The 11,851-nt window shown below is 69.0% G+C and overlaps 1 protein-coding gene and 1 long non-coding RNA gene across 2 annotated transcripts; one reads left to right on the forward strand and one right to left on the reverse strand.

The window, feature by feature from the left end:
* Positions 1 to 754: 754 nt before the first annotated feature.
* LOC110471936 (uncharacterized) lies at positions 755 to 2,823 on the reverse strand. Its single transcript, XR_002465667.4, has 3 exons — positions 2,692 to 2,823; positions 1,546 to 1,647; positions 755 to 893 (listed from the first exon to the last, which is right to left on the reverse strand). It is a non-coding gene; the product is annotated as an uncharacterized LOC110471936 (long non-coding RNA).
* A 1,716-nt stretch (positions 2,824 to 4,539) lies between these two features.
* Positions 4,540 to 10,587, forward strand: PPP1R1B (protein phosphatase 1 regulatory inhibitor subunit 1B). The gene is made up of 8 exons (XM_077788309.2): positions 4,540 to 4,840; positions 6,009 to 6,069; positions 6,851 to 6,873; positions 7,837 to 7,912; positions 8,013 to 8,120; positions 9,083 to 9,151; positions 9,976 to 10,122; positions 10,200 to 10,587. The coding sequence occupies exons 1-8, from the start codon at positions 4,760 to 4,762 to the stop codon at positions 10,286 to 10,288; spliced, it is 654 nt and encodes a 217-aa protein (XP_077644435.1). The 5' UTR covers positions 4,540 to 4,759; the 3' UTR covers positions 10,289 to 10,587.
* The last annotated feature ends 1,264 nt before the right edge of the window (positions 10,588 to 11,851 follow it).

Below are 11,851 nucleotides of genomic sequence, written 5' to 3' on the forward strand. Positions count from 1 at the left end.
GTGGGGGGTGCCAGCTGGCAGCTATTTATTAACCAGTCATGGTTAAATTGGTTTATAAATTAACAGATGTTTTAACTTTAGCCTTTCTTCTGGGAATGGAGGCAGCGAACTGCTCCGCGCTGGCGGCCGGGACCCCCACCCCAGCCCAGCCCGGGGGGGGTCAGCGATGGGCTGGGGGGGAGCCCCCCTTCAGCCCACCCTGCCAGGGCTCCGTGGGGGCACCGGGATGAGTTTTAGGATTTTTTGGGGTCCCACCTTCCGCAGGGAAAAGGGGTGGGTGAGGCTTCAGGTTGTAGCGGGGTAAGTGCTACAGGTGGGTAAACTGAGGCACGCCATGACCCCCCCCCCCCCCCGAGTCTCACCTCCTGGAACACCCCCAGATTTTTCCGCCCCCCACATTCCCCCTTTTTATCCTCCCAGGATTTCCCCCTCAAGGTTTTTCCCGTTCAGCCCCTCCTGCTCCGGGCACACCCTGGCACCGGGCTGCGTGTGCATGAACCCCCCCAAACCAGCACAGCCGCTGCTTGGGTGGGTGCCCACCCCCCAGGACCCCCCAGGACCCCCCAAATTCCACGCGTGGTGTGGGTGCAAGGCTGGGCATGGTCCCCTGGCTCCGCTCCGGCCGCCCTGTGCCAAAGCCCCCGAGTCGCTGCCCGGCCCACGCGGCCGTGCCAGCCGCGGGTGGCCGTGCCAGCCTGGCCACGCCAGCCTCGGCAGTGACATCTGCCACCGCGGCACACGGCGCTGCCGAGGCCCGGAGGGGCTGGGGGGGATGCAGCCCCCCTGCCCGCCCCGTTGGGGGTTCAGGGGTGCCACTCCTCCTCCTCTTCTTCCTCCTCCTCCTCCTCCTCCTCCTCGTCGTGCTGGGGACGCGGCCACCCCTGTCCTGCCAGCTGTGGGGACATCCAGGGACACGGTCCCTCCTCCTGCCGCCGCGGGAGCCCCCGCGCTTTTTGGGATAGGGGGTGGCAGACCACCCCACATCATGCTAAAGGCACGGGATTGGAGCCCCCCGATGGTTATAGGGGTGCAGCCCCCCCAGTCCTGCCTCAGTTTCCCCACCGCACCCCCCAGTGCTGCCCAGTGTCCCTGAGTAGGGCAGCGGGTGCCTTTTCCCCAGCCCCCCCCTTTAAAGCCCCATTTTGGGAAGGTCCCTCCCAGGCCCCCTTCCCCTCTGCAGCCCCCCAGCAGTGAAGGGGTTAAGCCCCCTGCTCCCTCCCACCGCCCCCTCGGGCTCCCACGCGTGCTCTGCTCCCACGCGCGTTCCCACTCCCGGCATCTCCTCTGCACCCAGGGGAGCACCGGCCCCCGCTGCAGCTCCGGGGGGGGGGGGGCTGCTGCACCCACGGGGTGGTTTTGGGGTGCGAGGGGCGGCTCGGGGGGCTCAGCTGGGAGGGGACACCCGGGAGCGGGGTGAGGGACATCCCCGCAGGGCAGAACGGGGGGCCCGGAGGGGGATAGCGGGGTGAAGGGCACGGCGCGGGGGTCCCGGCACCTCCAGCACGCCCCTCACCCATCCTGTGGCCACGTCCCCCCGGCACTCACCCTTGGGCCGTGCGATCGTCCCCACGGTGTGTTTGTCCCTGCAAGGCCCTGTCCCTGCGGTGTCCTGTCCCAGGAGGGTCCTGTCCCCGTGGCACCTTGTCCCTGGTGTACCCCGTCACCACGACACTGTCCCTGGCACATCCTGTCCCCACCACGCTCCACCCCTGGGGCACTTCATCCTCGTGGGACACTGTCCCCACCATGATCCATCCCTGGGACACTTCGTCCTCCTGGGACCCTGTCCCCACCACGCTCCACCTCTGGGACATTTCAACCCCGTGGGACCCTGTCCCCACCACGCTCCACCTCTGGGGCACTTCATCCTCCTGGGACCCTGTCCCCACCATGATCCACACCCAGCACACCCTGTCCCCACCACGCTCCATCCCTGGGGTACTTCATCCTCCTGGGACCCTGTCCCCACCACGCTCCACCTCTAGGACATTTCAACCCCGTGGGACCCTGTCCCCACCACGCTCCACCCCCCACACATCCTGTCCCCACCACGCTCCACCCCTGGGACAATTCATCCTCGTGGGACCCTGTCCACACCATGCTCCACCCCCAGCACACCCTGTCTGTCCCCACGATGGCCCCATCCTCGGGGCACTTTGTCCCCATGAGACCCTGTCCCCACCATGCTCCACACCCACCACACACTGTCCCCACCATGATCCACCCCTGGGACACTTCATCCTCGTGGGACCCTGTCCCCACCATGATCCATCCCTGGGGCACTTCATCCTCCTGGGACCCTGTCCCCACCACGCTCCACCTCTGGAACACTTCATCCTCCTGGGACCCTGTCCCCACCATGATCCACCCCTGGGACACTTCATCCTCCTGGGACCCTGTCCCCACCACGCTCCACCCCTGGGGCTCTTTGCCCCCATGAGACCCTGTCCCCACCACGCTCCACCCCCAGCAATCCCTGTCCCCACGATGGCCCATCCCTGGAGCTCTTCGTCCCCATGAGACCCCGCTGGGCACGATGCTCCACCCCAGCACACCCTGTCCCCGCGGTGTCCCACCCCCAGCACACCCTGTCCCCGTGCCACCCTGTCCCCACCACGCTCCGTCCCTGGCGTGCCCCCCGCACCACGACGCCCCGTCCCATCTTGTGCCCACCGCGCTCCATCCCCGCACCCTCTGCCCCCGTGATGCCGCGCCGCGGGCTCCGCGGTGCGCTCAGGCTCCTCGCCGCTGCCCGCTGGCGGGGGGCGAGCTCTTCTTCCCTCAACCCGCTGCTATTTTTACTCTCTCTTCTCTGCGGGAGGATTCGCTGCTGCGCGGAGCTGCAGCCCCCGCGGCACCGCGGCACGGGCACGGGGACGGGCACGGCACGGGCACGGGGACGGGCACGGCACGGGTGCTGTCCCGGCGACGAGCGGGGCCATGTGTGCCACACGTGTGCCTGGAAGGTGCCCCCGTGTTGCGGACCCCCCCCCAATCCCCCGTGCCACGCTGCAGGTGCCACCCGCGGGTGACGCTGCGTGGGCGCGGGCGCGGGCGGCGCCTGCCGATCCCGGGGGGCTGCGGGTGCCGGCGCTGCCGCAGCGCAGGGAGGGGAGGGGGCCCGGCCACCCCCTCACACGGCGTCTTCGTGGGTGGGAGAAGCGGGAACAGCAGCGGGATGGAGCCCGGGAACCTGTTGCCATAACGACTCCGGGTCCTGGGATGGGGACGGTGCTCGGAGCCTGGCACGGGGGACACCCGGCACAGGGCCAGCCAGGGGACAAGGGTGACCGAGGGACCCCTCACCTTGTCCCCAGATTTTGCTCTCCATGAGGAACACTGGGCTCTGCTGACGCCTGTCCCAGATTTGTCCCCACCCGACTGGTCACTGCGCTGTGCCACAGCCACAAGTTTGTCACCCGGAGACACGTTTTGTCACCCAGAGCCCGGCTTTGTCACACAGAGCCAAGATTCGTCACGCCGATCCAAGATTTCTTGCCCAGAGCTGGACTTTGTCACCTAGAGTTGGCCTTCGCCACCCAGAGCCGAGATTTGCCACCCAGAGCCAGGATTTGCCACCCAGAGCCAGGATTTGTCACCCAGAGCCAGGATTTGCCACCCAGAGCCGGGCCGTGCCGTGTTTTGCCGAGCTTTGCCGCGTGGTGCCGGGCGGGCGGGAGGCTGGTCCATGGCTCGGTGCCACTCGGGTAAATATTTTGCTGGAGCGGTGGCTGCTGGCCCACGGCCACCCGCAGCCGTTGGAGCACCGGGAGATCCGGGGGACGGAGCCAGTTCCCAGCTCCCCCTTCCTCGTTCCTGCTCAGAGGCCGCTCCCATCGACACCGCCCCGGGGACATCCCAGGAGGGGACGAGCCACCGCTCCGGCTGCTGCCCACGCCGCTGTCCCCCTGCGTGGGGACCCCCTGGTTGTGTCCCTTGGGTGAGGCCAGGAGAGGTGCCTCGATGTCCCTCGTTCCCTGCCTGGAATGTGCAGGATGAACCCCCCCCACCTCTTCCTTCCCCAGGGGGAACATTTTATGTCCCGCGGGATTTTCTATGGGGAAAATCTCCAAAAGATGGGGAAAATCTCCAAAAGATGGGGAAAAACCCGGCCAGGTGGGCACAGCCCTGGGTGAAGACGCAGCTCCCGCAGCCTCGACATCCCGGGGGGCTGCAGCTTGGGGTGGGGGGCACATGGGGGATGGGATGTTTTGGGAGTCCCCCCTCTCTCCCCACTCCCTCCAGAGCGGTGGCCCCGTCCCGTGCGGCACAGAGCAGCCGGTGGGGGGAATTTTGCCGCTGCCCACAAAGGGATGGCAGCCGCTGTCCCCTCTGTCCCCTGCCCCCCACCTCTGGGGACACTCAGGCATAAGGAACAGGGACACCTATGGAGCCACCCGTCCCTGTCCCAACGCAACCGGCCACGGCAGGTGGGGTCCCCCGCGGCAGGGAAGGGGTTAAGGACCCCCCACAGGTTGGCTGAACCCCCTGGGGGGCTCCCCAAGGACTCATTACCGCGGCCTCGGCCCCCCTGCCCGGGGAGGGGGGGAATGAATAATTCAGCTCCTGGTAGGAAGACGTGTCCTCCCTCCCTCTCCTTCCTCCTCCTCCTCCTCCTCCTCACCGGCTCTGCCTTCCCCACCTCCCGCCACTCTCATTCCTCGTCGTACCGAGCCCCGGGTGCCACCGAACTCCGCTCGGTACCGGTGGCAGAGACCCCCCCCCCCTCCCCCGGCTCCGGTGACTCCCGGCCAAGGCCATGGACCCCAAGGAGCGCAAGAAGATCCAGTTCTCGGTGCCGGCCCCCCCCAGCAACCTGGACCCCCGCGCCGTGGAGATGGTGAGAGGGGAGCGGGGACGGGGAGAGGGGAGCGGGGAGCGGGGCCAGCCCGGGGGTCCCTCCTCCCTGCCGGGCAAAGCGCTGCCGGTGACCCCGGGGCAAGGAGGGACCCCCGGAACGGCCGCGTGGGACGGGAGGGGGACACCGGAGAGCCCGAGGGTGCTGGAGGGAGGACGGGGACAGCGGGGACGGGATGGGGACGGAGTGGGACAGGAGGGAGGGGATGGGACAAGGGGGATTGAAGGGGACGGGAGGGACGGGATGGGACCGGGAGAGCAGGACAAGGGGGATCGGAGGGGACGAGGCAGGGGATGGGACACGGGGGATCGGAGGGGACACAGGGAACGAGGCAGGGGATGGGACACGGGGGATCGGAGGGGACAAGGCAGGGAATGGGACACGGGGGATCGGAGGGGACAGAGGGGACGAGGCAGGGGATGGGACAAGATGGATCGGAGGGGACACAGGGGACGAGGCAGGGAATGTAAGGGACAGAGGGGACGTGGGGGAATGCGTTGGGACAAATGGGATGGGACAAGGAGGCGGTGGGAGGGGACAGAGGGAGGGAGGGAGGGGATGGATCCAGGGGGAGATCGGAAGGGACAGAGGGGACAGGAGGAAGACGATGGGACCGGCAGAGCAGGATAAGGGGGGTCGCAGTGGGCAGGGCATGGGACGGGAGGGACAGACCGGACGGGACTGCGTGGGGGACACAGAAAGGCTGAGGGAGAGATGGGGACAGGACGAGAGAGCTCCGAGGTCCCCGTGGAAGCTGCGGACCCGCACAGGGAGAGTTGTGACAGGGGGACAGGGACAGGGACAGGAGAGCAGGGAAGGGAAGAGACAGACGGCACAGCATGAGGACAGGGATGGGATGAAGGGGACAGGATGCCCTCGGAGTCGGTACAGCCACCCCCGCCGGTTGTCCCTGATCCGAGGGGAAGTCCCCAGCACACGCCGGACCCAAAGTCCCTCCGGGAGGAGCTGGTGTGGGGCTGGGATGCACCGGGGACACCCCGGGGACCCCGTGCCGGGTGGGTTTGTGGCCCTGCACCCACAGGCGCACACACGCTCACACACGTGCAGACACGTGTCCCTGGGGCGCAGGGCAGGGGACAGGGGACCCGGGGCGTCCCCACCCAGCCGGTGACACCCCGCTGTGCCCCAGATCCGCCGGCGGAGGCCCACGCCGGCCATGCTCTTCCAGCTCTCCGAACACTCCTCGCCAGGTGAGCGGGGCCGGGGCACGTCTGCTCCAGGGACGGGAGGCGGTGGCGGGGATGGGACACGGTGTCTGGGAGGGGACACGGTGTCTGGGCTGGGACACGGTGGCGGGGAGGGGACACGGAGGCAGGGAGGGGACACGGAGGCAGGGATGGGACATGGTGGCAGGGAGGGGACACGGTGTCTGGGGTGGGACACGGTGTCTGGAAGGGGACACGGTGTCTGGGGTGGGACACGGTGGCAGGGATGGGACACGGTGTCTGGGAGGGGACACGGTGTCTGGGGTGGGACACGGTGGCAGGGATGGGACATGGTGGCAGGGAGGGGACACGGAGGCAGGGATGGGACATGGTGGCGGGGATGGGACATGGTGGCAGGGATGGGACACGGTGTCTGGGGTGGTACACGGTGTCTGTCCTGCATGGTGTCTGGGGTGGGACACGGTGTCTGGGGTGGGACACGGAGGCAGGGATGGGACACGGTGGCAGGGATGGGACACGGTGTCTGGGAGGGGACATGGTGTCTGGGGTGGGACACGGTGGCCGGGAGGGGACGTGGCGGGGTCGGGATGTTGTGTCACCTGTGGAATGGGATGTCTGGCAAGAGTGAGGGTGGCAGGGAGGGGACGGAGTGTCACATAAGGAAGGGGGTGGCACGGAGGGGACGCGGGTCCCCGGCGGGCAGAGTAACCCCTGGAGGGGGTCCGGGAGTGGGGCAGGACCCTGCCCGACCCCGCTGGGTGCCCGTGTCCCGCTCACTCTTCTCTCCCCGGCGCCGCTGACACAGAGGACGAGAACCTGCCCTACCAGGTGAGTGGGCGCCGGGACCCCCGACACAGCCCCGCTCCCCCGTCCCGTGTCCCCCGGGGGGGTTATCGGGGCCCGGCCCCGGCGTCCGGAGCTTATCGGTTCCTTCCCGGCACGGGCACACGGCGCCGGGGACATGGAGCCCAGCCAGGCTGTGGGGTTTGGCCGCGGTGCAAAGCAGCGCGTGACCGGCGCGGGGTGTCACCCCCCCGGTGTCCCCAGTTCTGTGTCCCCAGTGCCACATCCCCGTGGAGGGGTCCCCGTTGTGGTTTTTGGTCCCAAAAACAAGGTCTCCGTAACAGGGTCACCAGCAGGGGCAGCGCAAAAACATGTCCCCAAGGCAGTGTCCCCATCATGGGGACCCCAGAGCAATGTCCCCAAGGCAGTGTCCCATCGTGGGGACCCCGTGCCATGTCCCCAAGGCAGTGTCCCATCGTGGGGACCCCCAATGCCACGTCCTCATGGCAGTGTCCCCATCGTGGGGACCCCGTGCCATGTCCCCAAGGCAGTGTCCCATCGTGGGGACCCCCAATGCCACGTCCTCATGGCAGTGTCCCCATCATGGGGACCCCCAGTGCCACGTCCTCAAGGCAGTGTCCCCATCATGGGGACCCCAGAGCAATGTCCCCAAGGCAGTGTCCCCATCATGGCAGTCCACAACACAGGGTCCCCATGGCAAGGTCCCCACAGAAGCGTCCTCAGGATGGTGTCCCCAATACCCCATCCCCATTTCAAGGTCCCCACCTCAGTGTCCCCAACACAGGGTCCCATCGTGGTGTCCCCAGCGCCACATCTCCTTAGCAGGGACCTCCTTGCTGGGGAGGGCTGGGTGTCATCTCCACTGCGAGACCCCCATCGCAGCCCCCCCACCTCGCCGGGGGGTTCCCGGCTTTCCCGGGGCCTCGGTGACCCCCGTGGGGACACCAGGGACCCCCCACCCTTATCCCGATGTCGCTCCCCCCGCAGCGCTCATCGGGCGAGGGCTGCCTGCTCAAACCAAAGAGGACCAACCCGTGTGCCTACACCCCGCCCTCGCTCAAAGGTACCGCCCGCGGGGGCACCGGCGGCACGGGGGCAGCGCGGGGGCCGGGGGGGACACCCCGGTGCTCCCGGTGACACCGGTGACACCGGCGTCCCCGCAGCGGTGCAGCGCATCGTGCAGTCCCACCTGGAGAGCGGCATGGGCGGAGGGGACAGCTCCGACGGGGAGCCCGATGACAGCTGCGACCCCGACAGTGCCCTCGAGTCCGGTGAGGGGAGCGGAGGACGCGGGGATGGGGCAGCCGGAGCCCCGGAGATGCGGGGATGGGGCAGCCGGGGATGCGGGGATGGGGCAGCCAGAGCCCCGGGGGATGCGGGGATGGGGCAGCCGGTGCCCCGGGGATGCGGGGATGGGGCAGCCGGAGCCCCGGGGGATGCGGGGATGGGGCAGCCGGAGCCCCGGGGGATGCGGGGATGGGGCAGCCGGTGCCCCGGGGATGCGGGGATGGGGCAGCCGGGGATGCGGGGATGGGGCAGCCGGGGATGCGGGGATGGGACAGCCGGGGATGCGGGGATGGGGCAGCCGGAGCCCCGGGGATGCGGGGCTGGGGCAGCCGGAGCCCCGGGGATGCGGGGATGGGGCAGCCGGAGCCCCGGGGGATGCGGGGATGGGGCAGCCGGGGATGAGGGGATGGGGCAGCCGGAGCCCCGGGGGATGCGGGGATGGGGCAGCCGGAGCCCCGGGGGATGCGGGGATGGGGCTGCCGCAGGGACATGGGGAGGGAGATCCTGGAGCCCAAGGGATGTGGGGGTGCGGTGATTTGCTGGAATTTTGGGGGGATGGGGACGTGGCGCTGCCAGAGCCCAGGGGCCCACGAGGCGTGGGGACACGGGGTGACAGACACAGAGGTGGCAGAGCCCCGGGGATGCGGGGACACGGGGACCAGAAGCTCCGGGTGTATGGGGACAAGATTGCCGGAGCCTGGGGGTCGCGGGGAGATGGGGACGGGGACCACCACCCCCTGTAGCCCTCGGGCGAGGACAAGGCGTGTGCCAGGGCTGCGAGGCCACCACGCTGCCCCGCCGGGCCGTGTCCCCGTCCCCCGCGGGGCCGGGTGACGCCAGCCCGACCCCCGGCCGCTGTCTGACGCGGCGCTGCCGGGCTCCGGCGGTGCTCCGGTGCCGGGCGTGCCTCGCCGTTCCCCGGCCTCATCGACCCCCGCCCGGGCAGCCCCGGGGAGCCAGGGCAGAGCCGAGCGCAGCTACTTCCCCGCCGGGCTCAAGGCGCACAAGCGGAAAGGTAACGGGATGGGGATGGGGGGGACAGAGGGACAGCGAGGGGACAGGGTGATGGAGGGATGAGGATGGAGGGGGGCAGGAGGATGGGGACAGCAGGGCAGGGATGGCAGGAGGATGGGGACAGCAGAAGGATGGGGATGGGGGGGACAGAGGGATGGATGGGGATGGAGGGACAGGGATGGATGGGGATGGGGAGGACAGAGGGATGGATGGGGATGGGGAGGACAGAGGGATGGATGGGGATGGGGAGGACAGAGGGATGGCAGGAGGACAGACACGGCGGGGAGGGGTGGCAGGAGGATGGGGACAGCGAGGGGACGAGGTGGTGGAGGGATGAGGGTGGCAGGGAGCAGGAGGATGGGGACAGCAGGACAGGGATGGCAGGAGGATGGGGATGGGGGGGACAGAGGGATGGCAGGAGGACAGACACGGCGGGAAGGGGGGCAGGAGGATGGGGACGGCGAGGGGACGAGGTGGTGGAGGGATGGTGGAGGGCAGGAGGATGGGGACAGCAGGAGGATGGGGATGGTGGGGACACAGGGACAGCGAGGGGACGGGGTGATGGAGGGATGAGGATGGAGGGGGGCAGGAGGATGGGGACAGCAGGACAGGGATGGCAGGAGGATGGGGACGGCGAGGGGACGAGGTGGTGGAGGGATGGTGGAGGGCAGGAAGATGGGGACACAAGGACAGCGAGGGGACGTGGCTGCTCACTCGCCCGCTGCCGGGTGGGCACCGGGGCTCGGGGCCGCGTCCCCCCCGCGTCCCAGCGGGGTCACCTCACGCTGCGGGTCCCCGGGGCCACCGTGCTGCTGGTCGCCGCAGGCGGGCAGAAGGTGTCGTTCGCCGGCGGCATCGACGAGCGCGAGGAGGACCTGAAGTCGCTGACAGTGTCCGAGATCCCCGAGGACCCCGAGGGAGCGGAGGGTGACGAGGAGGAGCCGGGCCAGGAACAGGACGGTGGCACCGGGGGTACGTGCGGTGGGCTGCCACCTCCCCTTCCCCATCCCCGCCGTGCCCGGTGCTGACCACCCCGTTTCTCTCCGCAGAGCGGCGACACGTCGGCTTCTCCGAGGTGCCCTCGCGCCCCATCGGCACCGAGCGCCACTCGCCCACCTTCCCGCTGGGCACCAGTTAGCTGGCACCGGGCACCGGCCCCCATCCCGGCCCACCCCGCAGCTTCGCCTGTGCCCCCCGCCCGCTGCCTGCGCTTCGTCCGCCGTGCGCCATGTGCCGTGCGCCATGTGCCGTGTGCCGCGCCATGCTGGGCCGCGCCGGGCCGCGCCGGGACCCCCGGCCACGGCCGCCCCCTCCCCGCGGCCATCGTGCCCCCCACCCCAGCTGCTGGCGAAGGCACCCACGGGTGCTGGAGGGGTCTGGGCCCCCCCCGGCCCCAAGCGAGCAGAGCCCCCCGCCCGCAATAAACGCTGTACAGAGGCTGGAGCGTCTTTGGGGGGCTGCGGCCCCACTGGGGGGGGTGGTCTGTTCTTGTTGGGGGGTGGGGGGGCCTGGAGATGGGGGACAGAGCCATGGGGCGCCCCACGAACACCCCCCCATGGTCTGTACCTCGCCCCACTGACTCCCCCCCGTGTGGGGAATGGTGTCTCCCAGCCCCACGGTCACCCCTCCACTGGAGAATGGTCTCTCCCAGACCCACTGGAACACCCCCAAGGAGGGGGAATGGTCTCTCCCTTGCTCACCCCATAGACCCCCCCCCCCCACCTCCCCTCTCCACAGGGGGAATGGTCTTGCCCTCACCCCACTGATTCCCCCTTTTGGAATGGTCCTTCCCAGCTTTATTGAGCCCCCGCATGAGAAATGGTGTCTCCCACTGACCCCCTCTCCCGCTGTGGTCTGTCCCAGCCCCACTGATCCCCTCCTCACGCTATGAATGGTCTGTCCCAGCCCCACTGACACCCCCGCTATGAATGGTCTCTCCCAGTCCCACTGATCCCCCCTCTTGCCGTGAATGGTCTCTCCCAGCCCCACAGAGTCTCTCCCAGCCCCACTGACCCCCCCCCCCCCCGCTATGAATGGTCTCTCCCAGTCCCACTGATCCCCCCTCTTGCCGTGAATGGTCTCTCCCAGCCCCACAGAGTCTCTCCCAGCCCCACTGACACCCCCCCCCGCTATGAATGGTCTCTCCCAGCCCGACAGAGTCTCTCCCAGCCCCACTGACCCCCCCCCCCCCCGCTATGAATGGTCTCTCCCAGCCCCACTGACCCCCTCCCCCGCTATGAATGGTCTCTCCCAGCCCCACAGGGTCTCTCCCAGCCCCACTGACCCCCTCCTCACGCTATGAATGGTCTCTCTCAGCCCCACAGAGTCTCTCCCAGCCCCACTGACCCCCCCTCTCACTGTGAATGGTCTCTCCCAGCCCCACTGACCCCCCCTCTCACTGTGAATGGTCTCTCCCAGCCCCACTGATCCCCCTCCCTCTGTGAATGGTCTCTCCCAGCCCCACAGAGTCTCTCCCAGCCCCACTGATCCCCCCTCTCACTGTGAATGGTCTCTCCCAGCCCCACTGACCCCTCCCCGCTATGAATGGTCTGTCCCAGCCCCACAGAGTCTCTCCCAGCCCCACTGATCCCCCTCCCTCTGTGAATGGTCTCTCCCAGCCCCACAGAGTCTCTCCCAGCCCCACTGACCCCCCCTCTCTCTGTGAATGGTCTCTCCCAGCCCCACTGATCCCCCTCCCCGC

The sequence above is a fragment of the Lonchura striata genome, chromosome 27 (genome assembly GCF_050655825.1).
Source record: "Lonchura striata isolate lonStrDom1 chromosome 27, ASM5065582v1, whole genome shotgun sequence".
Classification (NCBI taxonomy): Eukaryota; Metazoa; Chordata; class Aves; order Passeriformes; family Estrildidae; genus Lonchura; species Lonchura striata.